The sequence below is a fragment of the Zonotrichia albicollis genome, chromosome Z (assembly GCF_047830755.1).
Source record: "Zonotrichia albicollis isolate bZonAlb1 chromosome Z, bZonAlb1.hap1, whole genome shotgun sequence".
Lineage (NCBI taxonomy): Eukaryota > Metazoa > Chordata > Aves > Passeriformes > Passerellidae > Zonotrichia > Zonotrichia albicollis.
This window is the reverse complement of record NC_133860.1, coordinates 33,410,104-33,427,902: the sequence shown is the minus strand read 5'-3', so window position 1 is coordinate 33,427,902 and position 17,799 is coordinate 33,410,104. Positions and strand designations below refer to the sequence as shown.

Genomic DNA, 17,799 nt, shown 5'->3' with positions numbered 1-17,799 from the left:
CATTCACACTACTTCCTTGGCTTTTGACTATAGATAAATGCTTGTTTGAATAACATATTCTGACTTTCGTTTTATTTGTTTGCTTTTCCAAGTTTGTGTAGATTTGGCCATTAGATGCTTCATTTTTACTAGATGACTTGTAACATACTTTTAAGAAAGGGGTGATTAGTTTATTAATGGTCTGCCCTAAATATTATATTGCAAGAGCTGGCATGTCTCATGATGTATAAGTAATACAAACATACAGAGTTTTTGTTAAGGAGGAATGTTAATTTGTTGAGGAATGTTAATTAACAGTAAATTCTGAAAAACTTAAACTGTGTAGAATCAGGACTGAACGGTACCTATACTGAAATTTCTTCAGAAGATGGTTGTGTCACTGCATTGCGACTAAATAGTGGAATGAGAAGATCCATGACTGTTTTCTCAGACAAAATCTTCTTTCTTTAGGAGTGAATATGATTCAGGAAGCCGTGAGTTAAGTAATTCTGTCCACTTGTTTGCTAATATCACATGCTATTTCTGAATACCAGGAAAGACACTTGATCTTAATGCTGGCATTGAGACATTCAAGATTACACTGTGTCCTCTGGAAAACAATATGAGCTTTAGCGAGTGAGTCACAAACAAGGTGCAGACATTTGCTTCCCTTCTGCTCCCTTCCAAACAAGAAAATCATGCCTCACTGTTTATCTTGAGTGTTTAAGGACCCAGGTGAAATTTCCCAGAAGACAAATTACTCTCAGGCAGTACCAGGACTAAAACAGGCATTGTTTTGGGTCTTCCACTAACATCACCTAACATTTCCTTATACCTACCCTTTTTTATTCAATGATACAAAATCCAGGGAGCTTTTGTAGTTCACATGAACAGATGTGGATGTTTTAGACTTGTACATTTTCAAATTAAGATATCCACCATTTATGGGCAAAACACTGTGTCCTGACACTTAGTTCCATGCACCATCGACTGCCCCCAGTGAGGGGAGGGGGTCCATATCTCAGTTCCCTTCCTGCTCCATCAAAGCAGCTGAGATGTGTGACAAAAATCACCCAACATGTCCCAATCTGCATTCTCACACTCTACATGCAGGAGGAGATAGGAGTAAAATGCAGGACCTCAGCATAAAAATAGGCACTGTCTTCACAGATGTGATGTGAGATCTGGCAGGACAATGGCAAACAGTGCAGAGGCTAGTCTAAAACACCAGCAGATGGCTTGTTTGGTCTAATGAGACTTTTACATAGTCTTTAACTGGCTTCTGAAATTTTGGATGGATAAAATTGTCATGCATTAGGTTAAATTTCCTTTCCAAAAAGGTGTCTGCCACTATTGAGAGTGACTTTGTTTAATCTTCCACATCAGTATCATTACTCAATCTTCATAGATTTTTTGTGATATTATCAATTAATTCAATAAATGAATGAAAAAACCCTCTCTTTTAGAAAAAAATGTTCTTGAATTTCTCACCTTTTCTATACAGTTGAGTGGCTGTCTTTAATGGAAAACGTTTTTAAGCACTTCAGGTATTTTCAATCAGTGTTAGTCTGAGAAAAGAACAACACTAATTCTAGCCATCCTTTTCATACAGAAAATTTCACTATTCTACTGAGACACAGGCTCCTGTCTTTCCTATTATCTCAGTCCTTCTTCAAGGCATGGACACCTGGAGTGAGGTTTCTTACTCAAGTTTTCTATCTCCTTTCATTCAGATAAATCAAAACTCTTGGCAGTTTGTGATGGAAGAGTGGAACAGAACTGGAAATGGGTTAGCAGTTACATGCAGGACTGGGCAGTTTGCAAGGTGGGAAGAGTGGGGCTTGAGCCTGGAGCCTGCTTCCTCTTCTTCTACCTCTCCTTGAAGATTGCCATTTTATTCTAGAGATGAGAGGTGGATGGGGGGCTGGGGAGCATTGTTTTCAATAGCCTCAGAAAGATGTCTGTTAGAGTGCCAGGCTCTTGATTTTTGTTGCCCCTTGAATCCTTCTGTAAGCAACCATGAATATTTACACAGGCCCTGCCTTCATCCAGGTCAGAAGAGAAATAACCCAGCAGGAGAGGAGCTCACATCTGAGGCACTGTACTGCTGCACAAATCTATGGAGAAGATTGAACACTTTAAAGGTGTAGGAAAACTGAAATGAAATATGCAAAATATGAAGCAGCAAGCAAACTTTATTTCTTTTATTTTCTTCTTTTAATAATTTTATTTTCTATGCACATTTTTTTTGCAACTGGCAGCTTCACAATTCAGTAGTCTTCCTTGAGAAGATATTACAAAACTGGTATCTTCAGTTACATATGTGAAACCCTGCTATGGATGTCTCTGGATCCCATGTCTTTCATGACAGGGCAATTATGTGTTAATGGAGTATAAGATCTTTGTGTTACTGGTATAATGGGGGAAAAAACTTGTGTAAATATGCAACATTTATTAATAAACCTTCTTTCTAACTATTTACCTGCTGGTGACAATTTTAATTAGCTATTGTCAGCAATTCAGAAAAAGAAATCATAAACCCTCTATGCAAATTGCTGGTCCCTCCCTGCAGTGTACTGAGTGCCTTGCTGTGTCAGTAACTCCGCTGTTCTCGAGGCCACTGCAGGAGCCACTCCAGAACGAGCAGACAAATGGCAAACACCGAAGTTAAAAGAGTAGCAAAATCACCTGATGGTTTAGCTTCTAGCAACATTTCTCAGCAATAGAAAGGCTGTACACCTCTGGTGTTGAATGGCTTTTTCAGAGGTCTTCTCTTTTCTTCATGATGATCTGCCTGATTAATGATGTTACCTCTGGTTTGATACTTTCTATTGGCTCTTCAGGTCTCCAGAATTTCACAACTTTACCCTCAGGGCTAACAAGGTACTTCCAGAAATTCCATCGAGGCTCTTTCTTTGAAGAATCTGTAAGAATGAAATCAGGTAATTTTAGTGACTTACATCTTGAATTGTCTCCAGGCCCCACACTGATTCTTTGACTATTTATGTTGAAGTAATCCCACCAATACTCTTTGCTAGTAGCCTGGGCATGGATTTACTGATTGCTGCTAATGATCTGAAAAGCTGGAAGTCAGCGATGCTCCCCTATTCCTGCGAACTGTTAAAGAGTTCCTACTTTGACTGTTCTATACTTCCTAGGGAAGAAGATACGAGGGCTGCATATTTATTTAGGGAACCCCTACTTTGGTGTCAGTTTTGGGAAGTGAGATGGGAGCAGGAAGTTGTACTGGTGATGGCTTAATTAGGCTTCTTTCGAAAAAGGCTCCAGTAGATTTTGAGTGGAGGACAAGTGTTTGGTTGGGAACGGTGCTGAACACTAAACAGATTTTTTTAAGCAATGGATTGAATTTTGGCACCACATTTGTGCTTCAGGTGGGCTAATTTTGCACTAGATTTTTGCACAATGCTGTTGTCACCCTCTTGCTAGTGGTCACAGGCACAAAAGGGTGGTATAGCATGATGTTCAGCCTTCTGATTGTCAGAACAGCAACATGAATAAAACAGGTAATTTAATTGAAAATGCACAGGAATTTAATGTGAAACTCAAGAATGCAGGAAGAGAAAAACTTTATTTTAGAATATTGAAGTACCAAAAGATCTTCTTGTAGGTAAACCACACGTCAAATAAAAAAATTGAGTAGAACTATTTTCTTTTAGGTACCAATGTTTAACACTGATGGCACTGATATTTAGAACCTGGATTCATCACACAGAGCGGGTGCCTTTTTGTTTGAGTCTTTTCTATAAAGAACTGAGAGAAAACTCAGTAATTCCACTGGACATCTGGCAACTCAGGGCAACAAAGTTACATGAGGCTTTTACTAGCATGCCTAAGAGGAGGTAGGAACTAACACAGTTACAATGACAATGGTTGACCCTAAATGATTCCTCAATAAAAACAATTTTCAAGTACATAGGAACTGTCTTGGGGCAAATAGCACATAAGAGTTATGGGAAAGATTTCATTTAGGTATTGAAATAGTTCTTTAACAAGAAGCACTGTGAGAGAGTGAAATGGACTCGGAAGGCAAGGAGATGGAACACAGGTTTGGAATCTTTGCTGCTTTATTTTCTGGGCAAAGTGGAGTGTCAGAAAGGGGTCATGTTTAAGCTTTCTTTTTATTTCATATATCAATATGGTTCAAAACCTGATCAAAGTTCAGGAAAATTCAGAGAGGCTTTTCAAGGTGGCTTTGAGTCTGTGAAACTTTGGTCAACTGAAGGGAGAGAGAATTTTATTTTGCTCAATAGAATATGAGGTTTTAAGTCTGTAAATGCTCCCTGTATTCATGCAGGATTTGCAGGCTAGGTCCTGAAGTTCACATGACAAATTAATACAAATCAGTAGTTATATATAACTAGTATATGTAAACCTGCTTTACAACACAGTTTACATATAGGTCGATGTAGCACCCAGCTAAAAATCTCATCTGCATGTGTTTTTATATAAAATCTTCTGGTAATTTTATGACCCCCATAACTACATTTTTGTCCATAAGAAAAGTCTTTTTTATAATAAAAATCATGTACTTTGAAATAGGATTTTGTAAGGGGAAGTTTCTAGCTCTAGCATTTCTAGCAAAATGGATGTTTCTAGCTGGGCTGGTCAGAGCAGACTGTTTTTATAAGCAGTGAGGAGAAACTGATGTTTTCAGGACACAATTCTTTAGCCCATATTTTTGATATCCAAATTAAAATGACAGCAATTGTATGCTAAATGCCTGTTTGTCTCCATAGTTTGTGAAGACTTCAATGTTTCCTGAAAAAAACATGCAGCCTGGATTCAATGAGATTACCAAGGTTACAGACAGCTTGGTACATAAAAGAAAACAGTTACCTATTAGAAATTTAAAGGCTGGATCTGCTTCTGATCCTAGGATCTTGATTTTGTGGAAAACAGGGAATGTTACTCCATAGTTTCCTCTGGCAAAGGATTCTATTTCCTGGCTTGAGCTAGGCTCTGATTCTCCGAACTGGTTGCAGGGAAACGCCAGCACAGTGAAGTGGGAGGGACCAAACTCTCTGTGCAGCTCTTGCAGTGCGATGTAATTTTTGTCTGTGTACTGGCAGTAACTGGCCACGTTTACAACCAAAGTTGCCTTCAGAAAAATAAAGTTAGAATAACTTCAGTTATTAGTGATGAGCTATTTAGTTATTAGCTATTATTTAGTCTAGTAAGGAAAAAGCCTATAGATTTTGTAAAGATCATAATTAAACCTTAAAATGACATTTCTCATTATCATGATGGTTCCTGTCAGAAGGCTAAACATAATGTGCCTGATCATCATTTCATTAAACAGACAAAGATGAAAGCAGCTGAAGAGATTTGCTTTCAGACAATCTGTAAGTAAACCTATAAACTTAATCTTACAGCTTTGTTTATATAAAAGCATTTAAAAAAGCAGATATTTAGGACATGCACTAAAATCGTATTTACTAGATAAACTTCCAAAATCCACAACCAACATTCTTAATTAAGATTAAAATCCACCAATTTGCCAGTTAAGCTGCATTGCCCTGTGCTAAATAATACAATTTCTTTTCTTGATTTGCTAGATCTAATACTTGATTCCTGGAACAGGCCTAGAAAAATAAGTTTTCTCCAGCTTTCTTTATGAAGAACAGGAAATTAGCAAAAATCTCTGCCAGAACCTCCCATAACCAAGCCTTTTATTTATCTAGAAACATGCACATTTTTGTCAGTATGGATTCAAGACAGAAAAAGTGAAAGAATAACTTACTTTCCCTCTGTACTTCTCCAAGGAAATAATCCTTCCTCGTGAATCCTTGACTTCAAAAGAATAAAAATCTTTGATTTTAGGCTTAAAAAACCTGAGTTGCAGCAGGCAGAGAATAGTGGTGCACAAAACCATTGACAGGAAGACAACAAAGATCCTAGCTTTGTGCACTGAGTATTTCAGAGGATAACTAGTTGTGAGAGGCTCCATTTTTGAAATCTTTGGAGAGCAGCCTGGGCAGGCCTGGAATGTGAAGGAGGAGCTGAAACTTGAGACTCTCGGCTCAGACCGGAAAGAACAAGCTGCTCATTTTTGTCCCCGTTACAAAAGAGCTGTTGCATATCACAGAGCCTGCTGGGCCTCTGAGCACTTATGTAAAGTATTCGGGATCTTTTGGAGGGGAAGAGGGATGGAAGGGGGGAGAAGAAATGAGTGTGGGATATTCCAGCGTGTGTCTGCACTGTCACGAGAGGTGCTGGGCACAAGACTGAGTTTGTAGCGCAGCTCCAGCACATCCCCTGGGCCCGCAGATGTATCTGGGGAGTTGCTCTGCAGGAGGCAGCTGTGTTATCAGGCAGACTTGGAGAAGCATTCTGGGGGACAGCTGTTCCGGTAGAAAAAAGGCAGGGTGGCTGAAACCACCCTGTTTACAAACTCAGCACGGCGTCTCATCAGCTGCTGTGGGATCACAGACAGCTGTGCAAAACTCTTTTCAGCACATGGAGCAGAGAAAAACTCCTTGGTAATAGGCTGTCCTAATAAAGGAAGATAATATAATGTGGATTTTTTTTCTTTTTTTTTTTGCATTGAGAGTGGGGATGATAATGGAAAATGGGTTGCTTTCTTAATTGCTACTGGCTACCTGGCAACGAGCTGTACTGAGATGGTAAGGTTGAAGGTCTGCATGAGAGAAGAATTAGCTGAAAGTCTCAGATCTAGCCAATCCCCAGTGGTGTTTTGCTGCTTGTGAGTCTCTGCTTACTCACTCTCTCTCCCAGTGCAAAACAACCTTGGAAGAGTCATTCTGCTTCAGCTGGTTTTCTTCATCACCCTGATCTTTTGCTGTACTTAGGTGATGCATTTTAAGGGATGGAAATAGAAAGGGCTTTTCTGAACGTAAAACCTGGAGTCTGTTTGTTTCTTTCCTTTTGCTGTCTTCAGTACTACTACCAGTATCACTCATTTGTACAATATCATAGTGGTGGGTTCAACTCTTTCTGTAATCTCTAAATAGCTAAAATCCACATTGATTTTGTTTAACAAGTTTATAGGGACAGCTTCACGCTTTTCTACAAAACAGAGAGATGCTTGGGAAACACTGTGAAATTTCAGTATTTGTATATGAGGACATGTTGGGCTTTGTCTCTGCCTGGCAGTGAGGCCTGTGAGCAGGGTGTTTTGATGGTGGGGAAGAAAACACACATAATTGTGTGCTGAAATGAACAAAGCTGTACTCAACAAGCAAGCACAGGTGACTAATGCTGACCTTAAAGGCAAGAACAAAAGTGTTTGGTTACAGAAAATCCATGTAACATCCTGATGTCTAAGCCACATCTCAAGTGTTTGCAATTTGCATCTATTTATTTCAGGACAAAATAAAGCAAACAAAACCCCCCTTAATATATTATAATACTGGTGTACCTAATAATTACCCAGAAGCACATTATATTAACTATGTCTCCTTTTGTTAACTAAACCTCAACTAAAACCTTGCTCAAAATCTGTTTGAAACCCAAAATATGTTGTTTAATATTGTCTAGGCTCTTACATTTTAATAATTTTTCAGATTTTATTATTTTCTGACTCAAATTGCTTTATAAATGAATTTGAAAAAATGCAAATAAAAAAATCTTTACTTAGTATCCCTTAATATATAAAAAATACAAGATAACATTAAAAATAATGGCATGAATAAGCTGCAGCGGTGGTGAGAAGGTTCAGGAATCAGAAGAGATCTAAGTCCTCTTTCACAGGTGGAGGTCAGAGAACCTGCCTGGTTCCAGGCAGACAACCAGTCCCTCTCTCAGGAGCCACCAGACCCCTAAATCTACGTTGCTATGTGGCTGAAGGTGCCTTGGATCGTCAAAAGCCCGGTGGGGGCACTGTCCCTGGAAGTGTTTAAAGAAACACTAGGCATGATACTTAGTGCCATGGTCTATTGACATGGTGGTGTTATGTTATAGGCTGGACTTGATGATCTCAGAGGTCTTTTCCAACCTAATTGATTCTGTGATTTTCTCACAGGAGCATGCTGCTGTTGTGAAAGGAGAGCTGTACCCACAATTCCCATTTCCAGCATGCAGACAGCATAGGGCAGCAGGCCGTACAGACAGCCAACACTGAGTGGGGTGAAAGGATGGAAGGAAAGACGAAAAAACGGGTCTTATCCCTAGCCAAGAAGTGTCCTTGGCACACCAGCCTTTTTTTGCTGTGATGTGCGACACACAGGAATGGCTTTAAGTTCCATTGGACTGCAAGAGGCCACAGGGTCTTTACCAGCACCTTTACATCTGGAAAAGCTATCAAAAACTGGCAGAAGGTTCCTTCTGCCTCTCCTTTACGGTGTGTGCGGCTCCTGCAGGCCCAGCCACAGCTGCAGGCCAGTCTGGAGGGAGGCCTGGCTTTGGCCTGGTGCGAACCCACGGCAGGAGGAGCAGGCCCCTTTCCTCTCAAAAGCCTGAGGCTCCATGAATTGTCAAAGGGACACTGCCCAGGGCTCACCCGCACTCTACTCACCCTGGAAGGGTGCGCAGATCAAACTTGCAGTACTCTGAGTCGGTCTGGAAGGCAGGCGATTGCAGGGCAGGCTGTTTCTCTCCGTCAGCAACAGAGGGAGCTGACGGAACATCGAATGAGCCCCGAGAGTGCTGGCTGCTGCTTCCAGCAGCGCCAGGGGAAAGTGGGGAAGGGTTTGCCTGCTGCATGTCCGCAAAGGGATTCCTGGAAGACGTAGGGAACTTTACATGGTTGACTCCTTGATTGTTCTATCGAAATATTTAGAAAACTAATAAAAGATGCTCCTGCGTGCTCTGGATATGTATGGTCAGAAAGTGTAATTCCATCTTTTACTAAGGAGAATACCAGAGCTTTTCAGTAATGCATGCTGAGGTCTAGGAAACTCTGACTCTAAAACACTCGGAAGTCTTTCTGTCCTCTAGAGCAGAAAGTTCTTCATGCTGCCTCTGCAAGCAGTGCTGAAAGCCTGTGTGGTCCTGGGAAATCAGATGCTAATTTTCTAACAAGCAGGATTTTCTGTAACTAGTCAATAAACCTAAGGCCAGACACGAGCTGCAGTAGTAAGCAGGTATTCTTTATAAAGGGAGTGATCAATCTGATCTTGTTTAATAATCTCTTTTAGGATAAGATGAATAGTGCTGTAGAAATATCTCTTTTTCTCATTGACAGAAGGAAAGCAGGGTGACTGCTCCAAATGTCAGTATTGGTGCTGTCCCACTTAGTGTGCAGATCTGCTTTCTGAGTACTCTCTTACACAGTCAGTGCTATTCTAAAAAGTGCTTTACATATATTCCCATGCACATTTTTAAAAGGAATTTTTTCCATTAAAACAGTTTTTACAGTATCACCACAGATGCCTAAGAAATTCTCTGTGACGAAAACTACTCTACCTAGCAGTCATGCTGCAACAGGTTTGGAAGGAAGGAATACCAGGAGAGCTGAAACACAAAAGGTGAGTTATGCCATATTCAAATGCACAGACAGGATATTTGCTTTGTCTTTGGCCTGGAATTAGTTACGAGGGTATTGCCTTATTGACATGGATAACAGTAACATGAGAAGGTCCATTTAGGAAATGTCTACTGGAGAAAAGTTAGGAGTAACTTTTTTGTTGTTTATTTGATTCAGCTTTTCTTCTTTTTCTCTAGGCTATTATCCTGTAAACTAAAATCAAAACTAAACTAATGAAGCCCCCAAGATGGGTTTGTTACCTCTGAGAGAAAGCATATATTGAAATAAATATCCATGAAGAACATGAATGACTCAGTTTTCCACTTACTTGAACAAGGACTGTGTGTGTAGGAGATAATTGTTTCAGTTCTTCAGGATGTAGCTGTTGATTTTGTCACGCAGATAGAATGAGGTGCTATGAAAAAAATACCAAAAAGTTACCAAAAAGTACCTTTCTGAGAATATTGTTGTGGAAATAGGTTGCCAGATTTTGATCAAGGTTGAAAGAACACAAGGAATCTGCTTAACATGTGAAACAAAGACTTCAGAACACTTCCTGTTTAGGTGTTACTTTCTATTGCTGTATATTTTATCAGTTTATTCTTTGTAGTGAACACTGGCACACAATTTTTTTCTTTTTTAAGGCAGTATCCATGCCTTTTTGGACCATAAATCTATGCTTCAGCTACCTGCCTTCATTAGTGAAAAAGTTTCTCTTCAGTACAAAATTGACTTCTTGTGTGAAGCATTGGTACTCACATTAGAAAATCTATTACCATAATATGACACTCAAAATCTCTACTTTACTGCTATCTCCTTGTGACTGTTCCAATATTAAGATGAAAACTTTTAGTCAGTGATTACAATTTCTCCTGTTCTTTTCTTCCATGGATTGCACCAGTTCCAAAGTTATATGAAGAGGTTAGTAGCTGCTTTCCCATAATTATTCTTTTGACCATAACTATTGAGTGAACTTGATTCAGAAATGCATACCTAGTCTTTTTTATAGCATTTTATAATTCTTAATTCATATAATTGAGAAGTTGCTGTGAGGATATTAAACTGAACTTCTAACAAAAGGAGGTGATGTCAGCATTGATGGACTAGTTAGGGTTGTTTGATGCTTTGTAATAGTGGCACTCTTGAACATCTCTGGATGTTGGAAAGAGACCATGCTTTTATACCATTCTGGGAAATCTGATTCTTGGGACAATCACTTAATTTTCTTAATAAACAAACTAGTCTTGAAATTCTCCCTTTCAAGAGGAAACAGTCCTTTCTTTGCTCTCGCTCCCCTCCATCAACTGATTGGAGAATCAGTAAATTTTTTAACTCTTAAGATAAACAACCCAGTTGTTTTAGTAGTCTTAGGTCAATCTAGCCAACAGAGAAATTGAATGTAACTGCTCTTTTTTGATGAGATAATAAACTCTTTCCATGAAGTTATGTACAGAAAATATTTTTTTCTTATAATGGAACATCTTTTAGAAGATGAGTACATGTTGTTCTGTTTAAATGGAGTAATAGAATTATTTGGGTTGAATGGGACATTGAAATATAATCTAGTCCAAACCAGCTGCAGTGATGAGGGACATTTTCAACTTGATCAAGATGCTGAGAGCCCTGTCCAACTGGGCCTTAAATGTTTTCTGGGATGATGCATCCACCACCTCTTCAGGCAACATATTGCACTACTTCACCACCCTCATTGTAAAAAATCTCTTCCTTATACCTCGTGTCAATCTCCCCTCCTTTAATTTAAAACCATTACCTCTTGTCCCATCACAACATGCCCTGCTAAAAGGCGTGTACTTCTCTTTCTTATCGGCCCCCTGTAAGTATTGAAAGGCTACAATAAGGACTCCCCAGGGCCCCTCCTTCAGGTTGAACAGCCACATCTCTCTCAGCCTGTGCTCACAGAAGAGGGCTCCAGCCCTCTGATCACTTTTGTGCGTCTGCTCTGGACCCACAAAAGGTCTTTCTTGTGTTGAAGGCCTCAGAGCTGGACACAGCACTTGAGATGGGATCTCACCAGAGCGGAACAAAGAAGCTGAATCACCTCCCTTAATTTGCTGGCCACACGGTTTTTTTGTGGCCCAGGATACAATTGGTTTTCTTGGCTATCACTGCCCATTTCCAGGTCATGTCCAGCTTTTATCCATCCATGCCCCCAAATCCTTCTGGGCAGGGCTGCTCTCAATCTGTTCATCCCCCAGTCTGTGTTGATTCTGAGCTATGGGCAGCAGTTTGAACTTGGATTTACTGAACCTCATGAGGTTCATGTGGATTCTGTGTAAACCTAGATTTATACTGTGACTTATATGTAGAAACTGAGTTAGAGCAAATATATTCAGAGTTCTAGATCCAGGACTACAACCTTTTACTAAATTGTGATATGGGCATCTTTGCTATACGTTGTGGTATGAACAAAATGTAAGTTCTTCCTAAACCCATTTGAAAGTCTGTCTTGGCTAAATCCATATGAAAATCTACTTATCTTCTCAAATACAGTAATAAATGACTATTTACTTTGTGCAGCCTGTTACTATAAAGGAATGGGATCTGTTGAGAATAGTCTGCTGAAAACAGAATCTTCTCACATACCAGTGAGTGTGTGTGCTCTCTCTGTGGGACAGAATATTACTTCCTTGCATACACAATCAATTTTCCACAGAAATGTCTGCACTAATTTTAGAGGGACACATGTCCAAGCAATGTGATTAGCTTTCTGCCAACTTGTCTGTATAAATCATACAGAAAATGCCTCTCAAAGCTGAAAGCCTGCTGTAGAACAGCTGGAATATATAAAGGAGAAACACTTCTATTTTCCAGTTATGCTTTTCAAGACCTTTCTTGTCATGATTGCAGCAGGGTGTTGAAGAAGAGTGACACAGACTGTGTGTGGAAGGGCAGATTTCACAGACATTGGAGAGAAAGAATTCACTAATCTTGAATGGCTGGTAAAAATATCTACTGCATTTCCACATTACTATGTATAAATAATTACAGAACAAGCAGAAAGGTGACATCAGAGGATTCATCTCAGTGACCATTGTGAAGAAATGCATATTATTAGGAATTGATGAAGATATTCCTGCCTGTGTGAGCTGATCTGAGTCTTTGAATCTTGGTTAAAGACGTAATGATTCAGATCTCTTTCCTTACTTTTGCTGCATCATCTCTTTCTTTCATACACAAGGAAATGTTAATGTAATTTTTAAGGTCATATTCCTCAGTCATACCTTGTAGCTATTTTCCACTTTATATTGTAGCACTGGTTTAGGGAATGGGATCATGGAGTGGAGTGTCCATGTGCCTGGTTTGAGGGAGGACTCTGACATCCAGGGGGTATGATGCTGTAATCAATGGCCCTGCAGTGTGTGTGCCACAGAACTGCTCTTCCCTCACAGACACATTTATTGACTGCATCCGGGAAATGTCCCTGCAAGCTCATAACAGTAGCCCAAATGCCAGTTCAGAAGAGGACAAGAGGTCACTAAGGTGTGACAGGTGACCCAGGCAGTAATCCAGGTTTGGACCTTCTTCCACTGCTAAGGTGGCCTTGTTCAAAGAGCTTTGTTAAAGTGTGTGTGATCATTAGCAGTGAAACCATGTATTATGGAAGGAAAAATGTCTTGAGTCTCTCAGGTTACAGCAATATGATTTGAACATGATTTGATATTCTGTATTTGTTATTCATTTTCCATCCCAGAGACAGGCTGTTTTGAGGCTTTTGTGTAATGACTATTGAGTACTCTGATGGGATTGGTGTTGTCCACAATATTTAAATATGTTTTTCAACTGACTTCTTAATTCAGTCAAATTTTCAGTTCAGCTTAGCTTCCAATGGTCCCAGAGGTTGGATATAGCATTGCAGAAAGTGATGATGTGAAGGTCTGGGAAAATACTAGTTGCGTCTGGAAAGATACCTTCCAATTTTCAGGCATACTGAACAATAAGACAGTACAGTCTGCATCTACACTGGAAAAGCAAGTGCATCTACCTCTTCCAGTAAGTGTTACCCAGTAATACAAAGTGGCTGAGAGCTACCTGCCCACAGCTATTTCTAGAGTTCTCACAACCTCTGAACACAGTATTCCAGCTTTTTCAGTGTGGTTAACTCCTAGCACCTTACCTGGCTCTCCTTTGGCCCCCATCTGATACACTGGTGGTCCTAAAACATTAATTTCCTTTAGCTTTTCTGTTTCAGGACACTACAAGCAGTATAGGGTTGTGCTGTGGCAGGGGCAGGGGATATATGTTATATGGACTGTGGAGTACCTGAGATCAGGGCATGCAGAGGTACTGGAGTTTTGTTGCTCTTGCCTGCAGGGAAAGGCCAAACTTTCCCTAGCACTGCTGCTGGTTTCATCTGTGGGGGAGTTGGTGATTTACTACATAAAATGACCTATGATTGACTGGGCATTAGGCGGTGTGAATGATCAAGTGATTTGAAAACAGGGGGAATCTGAAAAGAAATTGTACAGGTATTCCCATACTTATTTGAGTGTGATACCATTCATTAAAAATCAGAATAATATTTTGGTGTCTTCTGCCTTGGAAAGATGCTTTGCTTGGAAATAGCTCCGGCTATTTCTCTTTATCAATCTGGATTTCACCCTTGTAGAAGAAATTGGGGTTTATGTGGTAGATTTGTATTTTCTTTTGTTGCTTTCCTCAGTGCAAATAAGCCTCATTTCAGAGCAGCTAATAGCAACGGTACAAGGAAAAATCCCAGTGTTTTTTTCCCTTGATGATAGATGAATATAGGCTTTAAGAATATCAGGTTTGATGCCACCCACCTACTTGTTAATTGAGTAGTTTGATGGGATAGTACTGACTACTTATCACTTCCTGAGTCTCATTTTGAGAATTGACACTGGCATATGAGTGCCAAAATCTTACCAAAAGTCAGTGATATTCACTACTACCCAGGCAAAATAACAAAATGGCACAATGAAATTTAATTTCCACTCAGAAATGCCTGTTAACTTATGCCTGTTATGCATATTAACATGTCTGTTGTGCATATTAATGTACCCTCGAAGTAGGTGGATAAAGCTGAAAGGGTAACCAATATGATTTGGGCTAGATGAATTACTCACAGGAGAAGAGAATGCTGAAATGAGGTAGAGATGATTTAATCTGTTACTGTCTCATTGCATATTACCAGCTACCAGCATTAAAGAAGAAAATTATATACAGAGTTTCAGAAATGTTACTATTCATTGAATATTACAATTAAGTGCCCTAAATTTTATGAATTATTTTACTTGTTGGGATTCAGAAAGCCTTTGAAAATTTTTCAAAAGTAATAAAAAACCCTAGATATTAGAAATACAGTTTTTTCTGTACTGCAAAGTTTCATTTCAGCAATGTTAGACCTTTTTAGGGTTAGAATGCAGTGTTACAAATCCCATTGTGCAGACCTGAGGTCATTCCTGCAAAACTTAATTAACTCCACAGAATTTTAGATACAGAAGAAAATTGCTGTAATCTACTTGCTCATCTTTACAAAGAAGGAGTACTACAACTAAGAGGAGAAACATTTGCTGCCTGTCCAATTGAATTTTGGAATAGGGGATAAGGTTAAGGACAGAGTATGGAAGGGATTTATGATGTAAGTTTTCCATAACTGAAACTTTATGTAGGATGTGTATGTGTATATTTACAGAGTACAAATATTTTATCAGTGTTGAATTCTTTTTTGAACCAGAGAGGTTAGTTGTAGAGATAAGTATCATATTCTGCCCTTGAAACTTTTAAGACTCATTGTAATTACTACTCTCTGGGGAATAATTTGAAGAAGGAAAGTAAACCACAGAGAAAATTGCAAAAATGTGGGTCTTCAGCATTTTGCTCTATATGCTATAGCAATATAATTTCTTACACATAAAAATCTAGCATTAAATTGTTAAAAACACTAATGGTCTGGCATTTTTTCATAGTGCTGAGGAATCTTTGCAGCCTAATGTAGACAGTGACCACAAAAGATGACTCTTCTTTCTCACACCTGTATTGGCTTTTGTTTCTCGTTACTGTGCTGTCATGAGCTCACTGTTTTGTGACCAAAGGGCGTTTGCTTTAAAAACCTTTTCCTGTGGTTAGGTGTCGGTGGGGCAGACATTTGTGGGGAAATAATGCCCAGAGAGTAAAAGAATAAATTACTGTATAAGGGGGTTTTGGAGCAGGACAGCACACAGGAACAATTCTGCTGCTAGCAAATTCTGCAAAAGGCAAAAAAAGAGAAAAACCACCATATTTTATATTAATTATTAAACAAAATACAGTGGAGCCTATTCTTAGCTTTACCTGGCTAAATGCATGGGGGTTTCAAAAAGCTGTTGAAATGTGGCTTCTCCCTAGTCTAGTGTGTCCAGTGTTTTGAGCCTACCCAGGATGAATTAGGCCCTTCAAGCCTCCTCTGAGGTGTGTAGAGGCAAATATAATGAGAATGTGAAAGGCTTAGGCCTTAGAAAAGATGGTGGTGCTTTTTTGTGTTACTGATTTATGTGTGGTGAATCTTCAAATGCAGGATGTCAAGAGGGGACCCAAAATGAGCTGAGGAGTGTTACCACCATGAAGCCATCCACACTTTTGGAGCAAGAAGTGAGGCTTCATACTACTGACTGGTGCAATGATTAAGTTAATTCCTCCAATGTGTTGGTTTTTTTCACAGACTGTGAATTCTTCTGTGTATTTCAAGAAAGATGGTGATGTGTCCCCTTCACATAAAATGGAAAAGCAGCAGGACATAACTCTCATACACCTTCCTTCAGCTATAGATCTCAATACAGCTTTTAAATCAAATAGATCTACCTCCACTTAAAATTAAGTTAAATGTTTCAGCAATCAGCCTTGGCTGTCTACCAGCCAGTAGCCACAGCAGCAGTTTCACTGAGTGGACTTTGAAATATCTTTTTTTGGAAGATAGCGGTGACAACATTTGTGGTTTGGGTGACACCTTGTAAATTCTCACTCATGTCTTTTTGGAGAGGACGCAAAAATTAAACACTCAAAAGTTACACACGTAAATCTTAGGTCTGAAGATTTTGAGTACTTCATAAGATCTAACAAACTATTTATGTATATGCGTTTATAATTGTCTCTGGGAAGACTTTTTCAGCATAGCTTTGCAAATGTCCATGTATACCCATGAACAGGATAAAGGTTCATGTTCATGTATGATAAACACTGATAATGCACAAGGTATGTGCTGAGACTGACAACATTAGCAACAGTGGTCTACAGAAATGATTTCTGCTGCAACAGTCAGGTCTATAATTAAACAGGCTGATGGATTTAGCTGCTCTCCAGAGAAATTTCAGTCACCAAAAAAAGATGCCAGACCTTGGATTATGGTAGCACATTCTTTGCTTCGGGGTCATGCGAAATGAGAATGTCCTGGTTTGGTATTAAATGTTGTACACCATCTGCTGCTGACCTACATGACATAACAGGGTGTTCTGAAGCTAATTATTACAGAGATTTGTGTTGCAAGTGCAGTGTGCCCTATGTCAGGGACAATGGAGGCAGTACTCCTACTCCATTTACTGAGCAAGCCCTGAAGATGAGGAGCAGAGTTTCCTTAATAACTTTTTGCATTTTCCCCTACCATTTGCAGGGTAAATGTTATCATTAACTCAAAGATGGTGGACAAACTGTACCATATAGACTCTGTCCTATGTGTCAGTCACAAGAATCACCTTGGAACAAGGGTGTTTTTGGGTTTGAATCTGTTGGAGAAGGAGCCTCATTTCTGGTGGAAGAAGTTAGGGCGAGTGATGTGGCAGAGAGATTAAAAAATTTTAGTGGGTAAAGTATAACTCAAATGCTGCTGTGTAAACATACCCATTTGAGGAGATTAGACTTACAAAGACCTGGGCTTGTCAGAGATGTTCTCCTTCATGTAAGTGGAATACTTGCCAGTAAAGGTTTCCTAGAAGAATTCTCTGGATGTTTTTCCATAGTCTCTCTCCCCCAAACCATAGTGCCCCTTACCCCAGCTTATTATCTACTGTTTTTGTGCAGTAATTTTTAGTAGCTTTCTTCTAGAACTAAACATGCTGGCCTGGAGCCTTGAGAATCTCATTCCTATCCCTGTAGGACCTGCTGCACATATCTGGAATGGACAAACTCTTGATTTGAAAGCTGTTGAAGGCATTGATTTGAATTCCTGTTCCAAACACATTTAATGTCTGGCTTGGATGAAAAAGGAATATCCCTTGCATTTTGGATGAGTGATTGAGAAGTGCAAGTACTAGATAACTTTGTTTTGATCTTTCTCCATTTTTAGCTAAAGTGGCTACCAAACTATTTGATACTGTTTTTTTTTTTTAATGGAAACAAATGGAGAAGGTTGACTAGACTATGGA

General features: G+C 39.4%; 1 protein-coding gene across 2 annotated transcripts; it reads right to left on the bottom strand.

The window, feature by feature from the left end:
• Positions 1 to 266: 266 nt before the first annotated feature.
• Positions 267 to 6,127, bottom strand: GPX8 (glutathione peroxidase 8 (putative)). Of its 2 annotated transcripts, XM_005490656.4 has the most exons (3): positions 5,741 to 6,072; positions 4,837 to 5,098; positions 267 to 2,903 (listed from the first exon to the last, which is right to left on the bottom strand). In XM_005490656.4, exons 1-3 carry the CDS (start codon positions 5,945 to 5,947, stop codon positions 2,740 to 2,742), a joined length of 633 nt encoding a protein of 210 aa, XP_005490713.1. In that variant the 5' UTR covers positions 5,948 to 6,072; the 3' UTR covers positions 267 to 2,739. The 2 variants fall into 2 exon arrangements, with proteins under 2 accessions (XP_005490713.1, XP_026651437.1); XM_026795636.2 differs by lacking the exon at positions 4,837 to 5,098 and having other exon boundaries at positions 5,741 to 6,127.
• Positions 6,128 to 17,799: the final 11,672 nt, after the last annotated feature.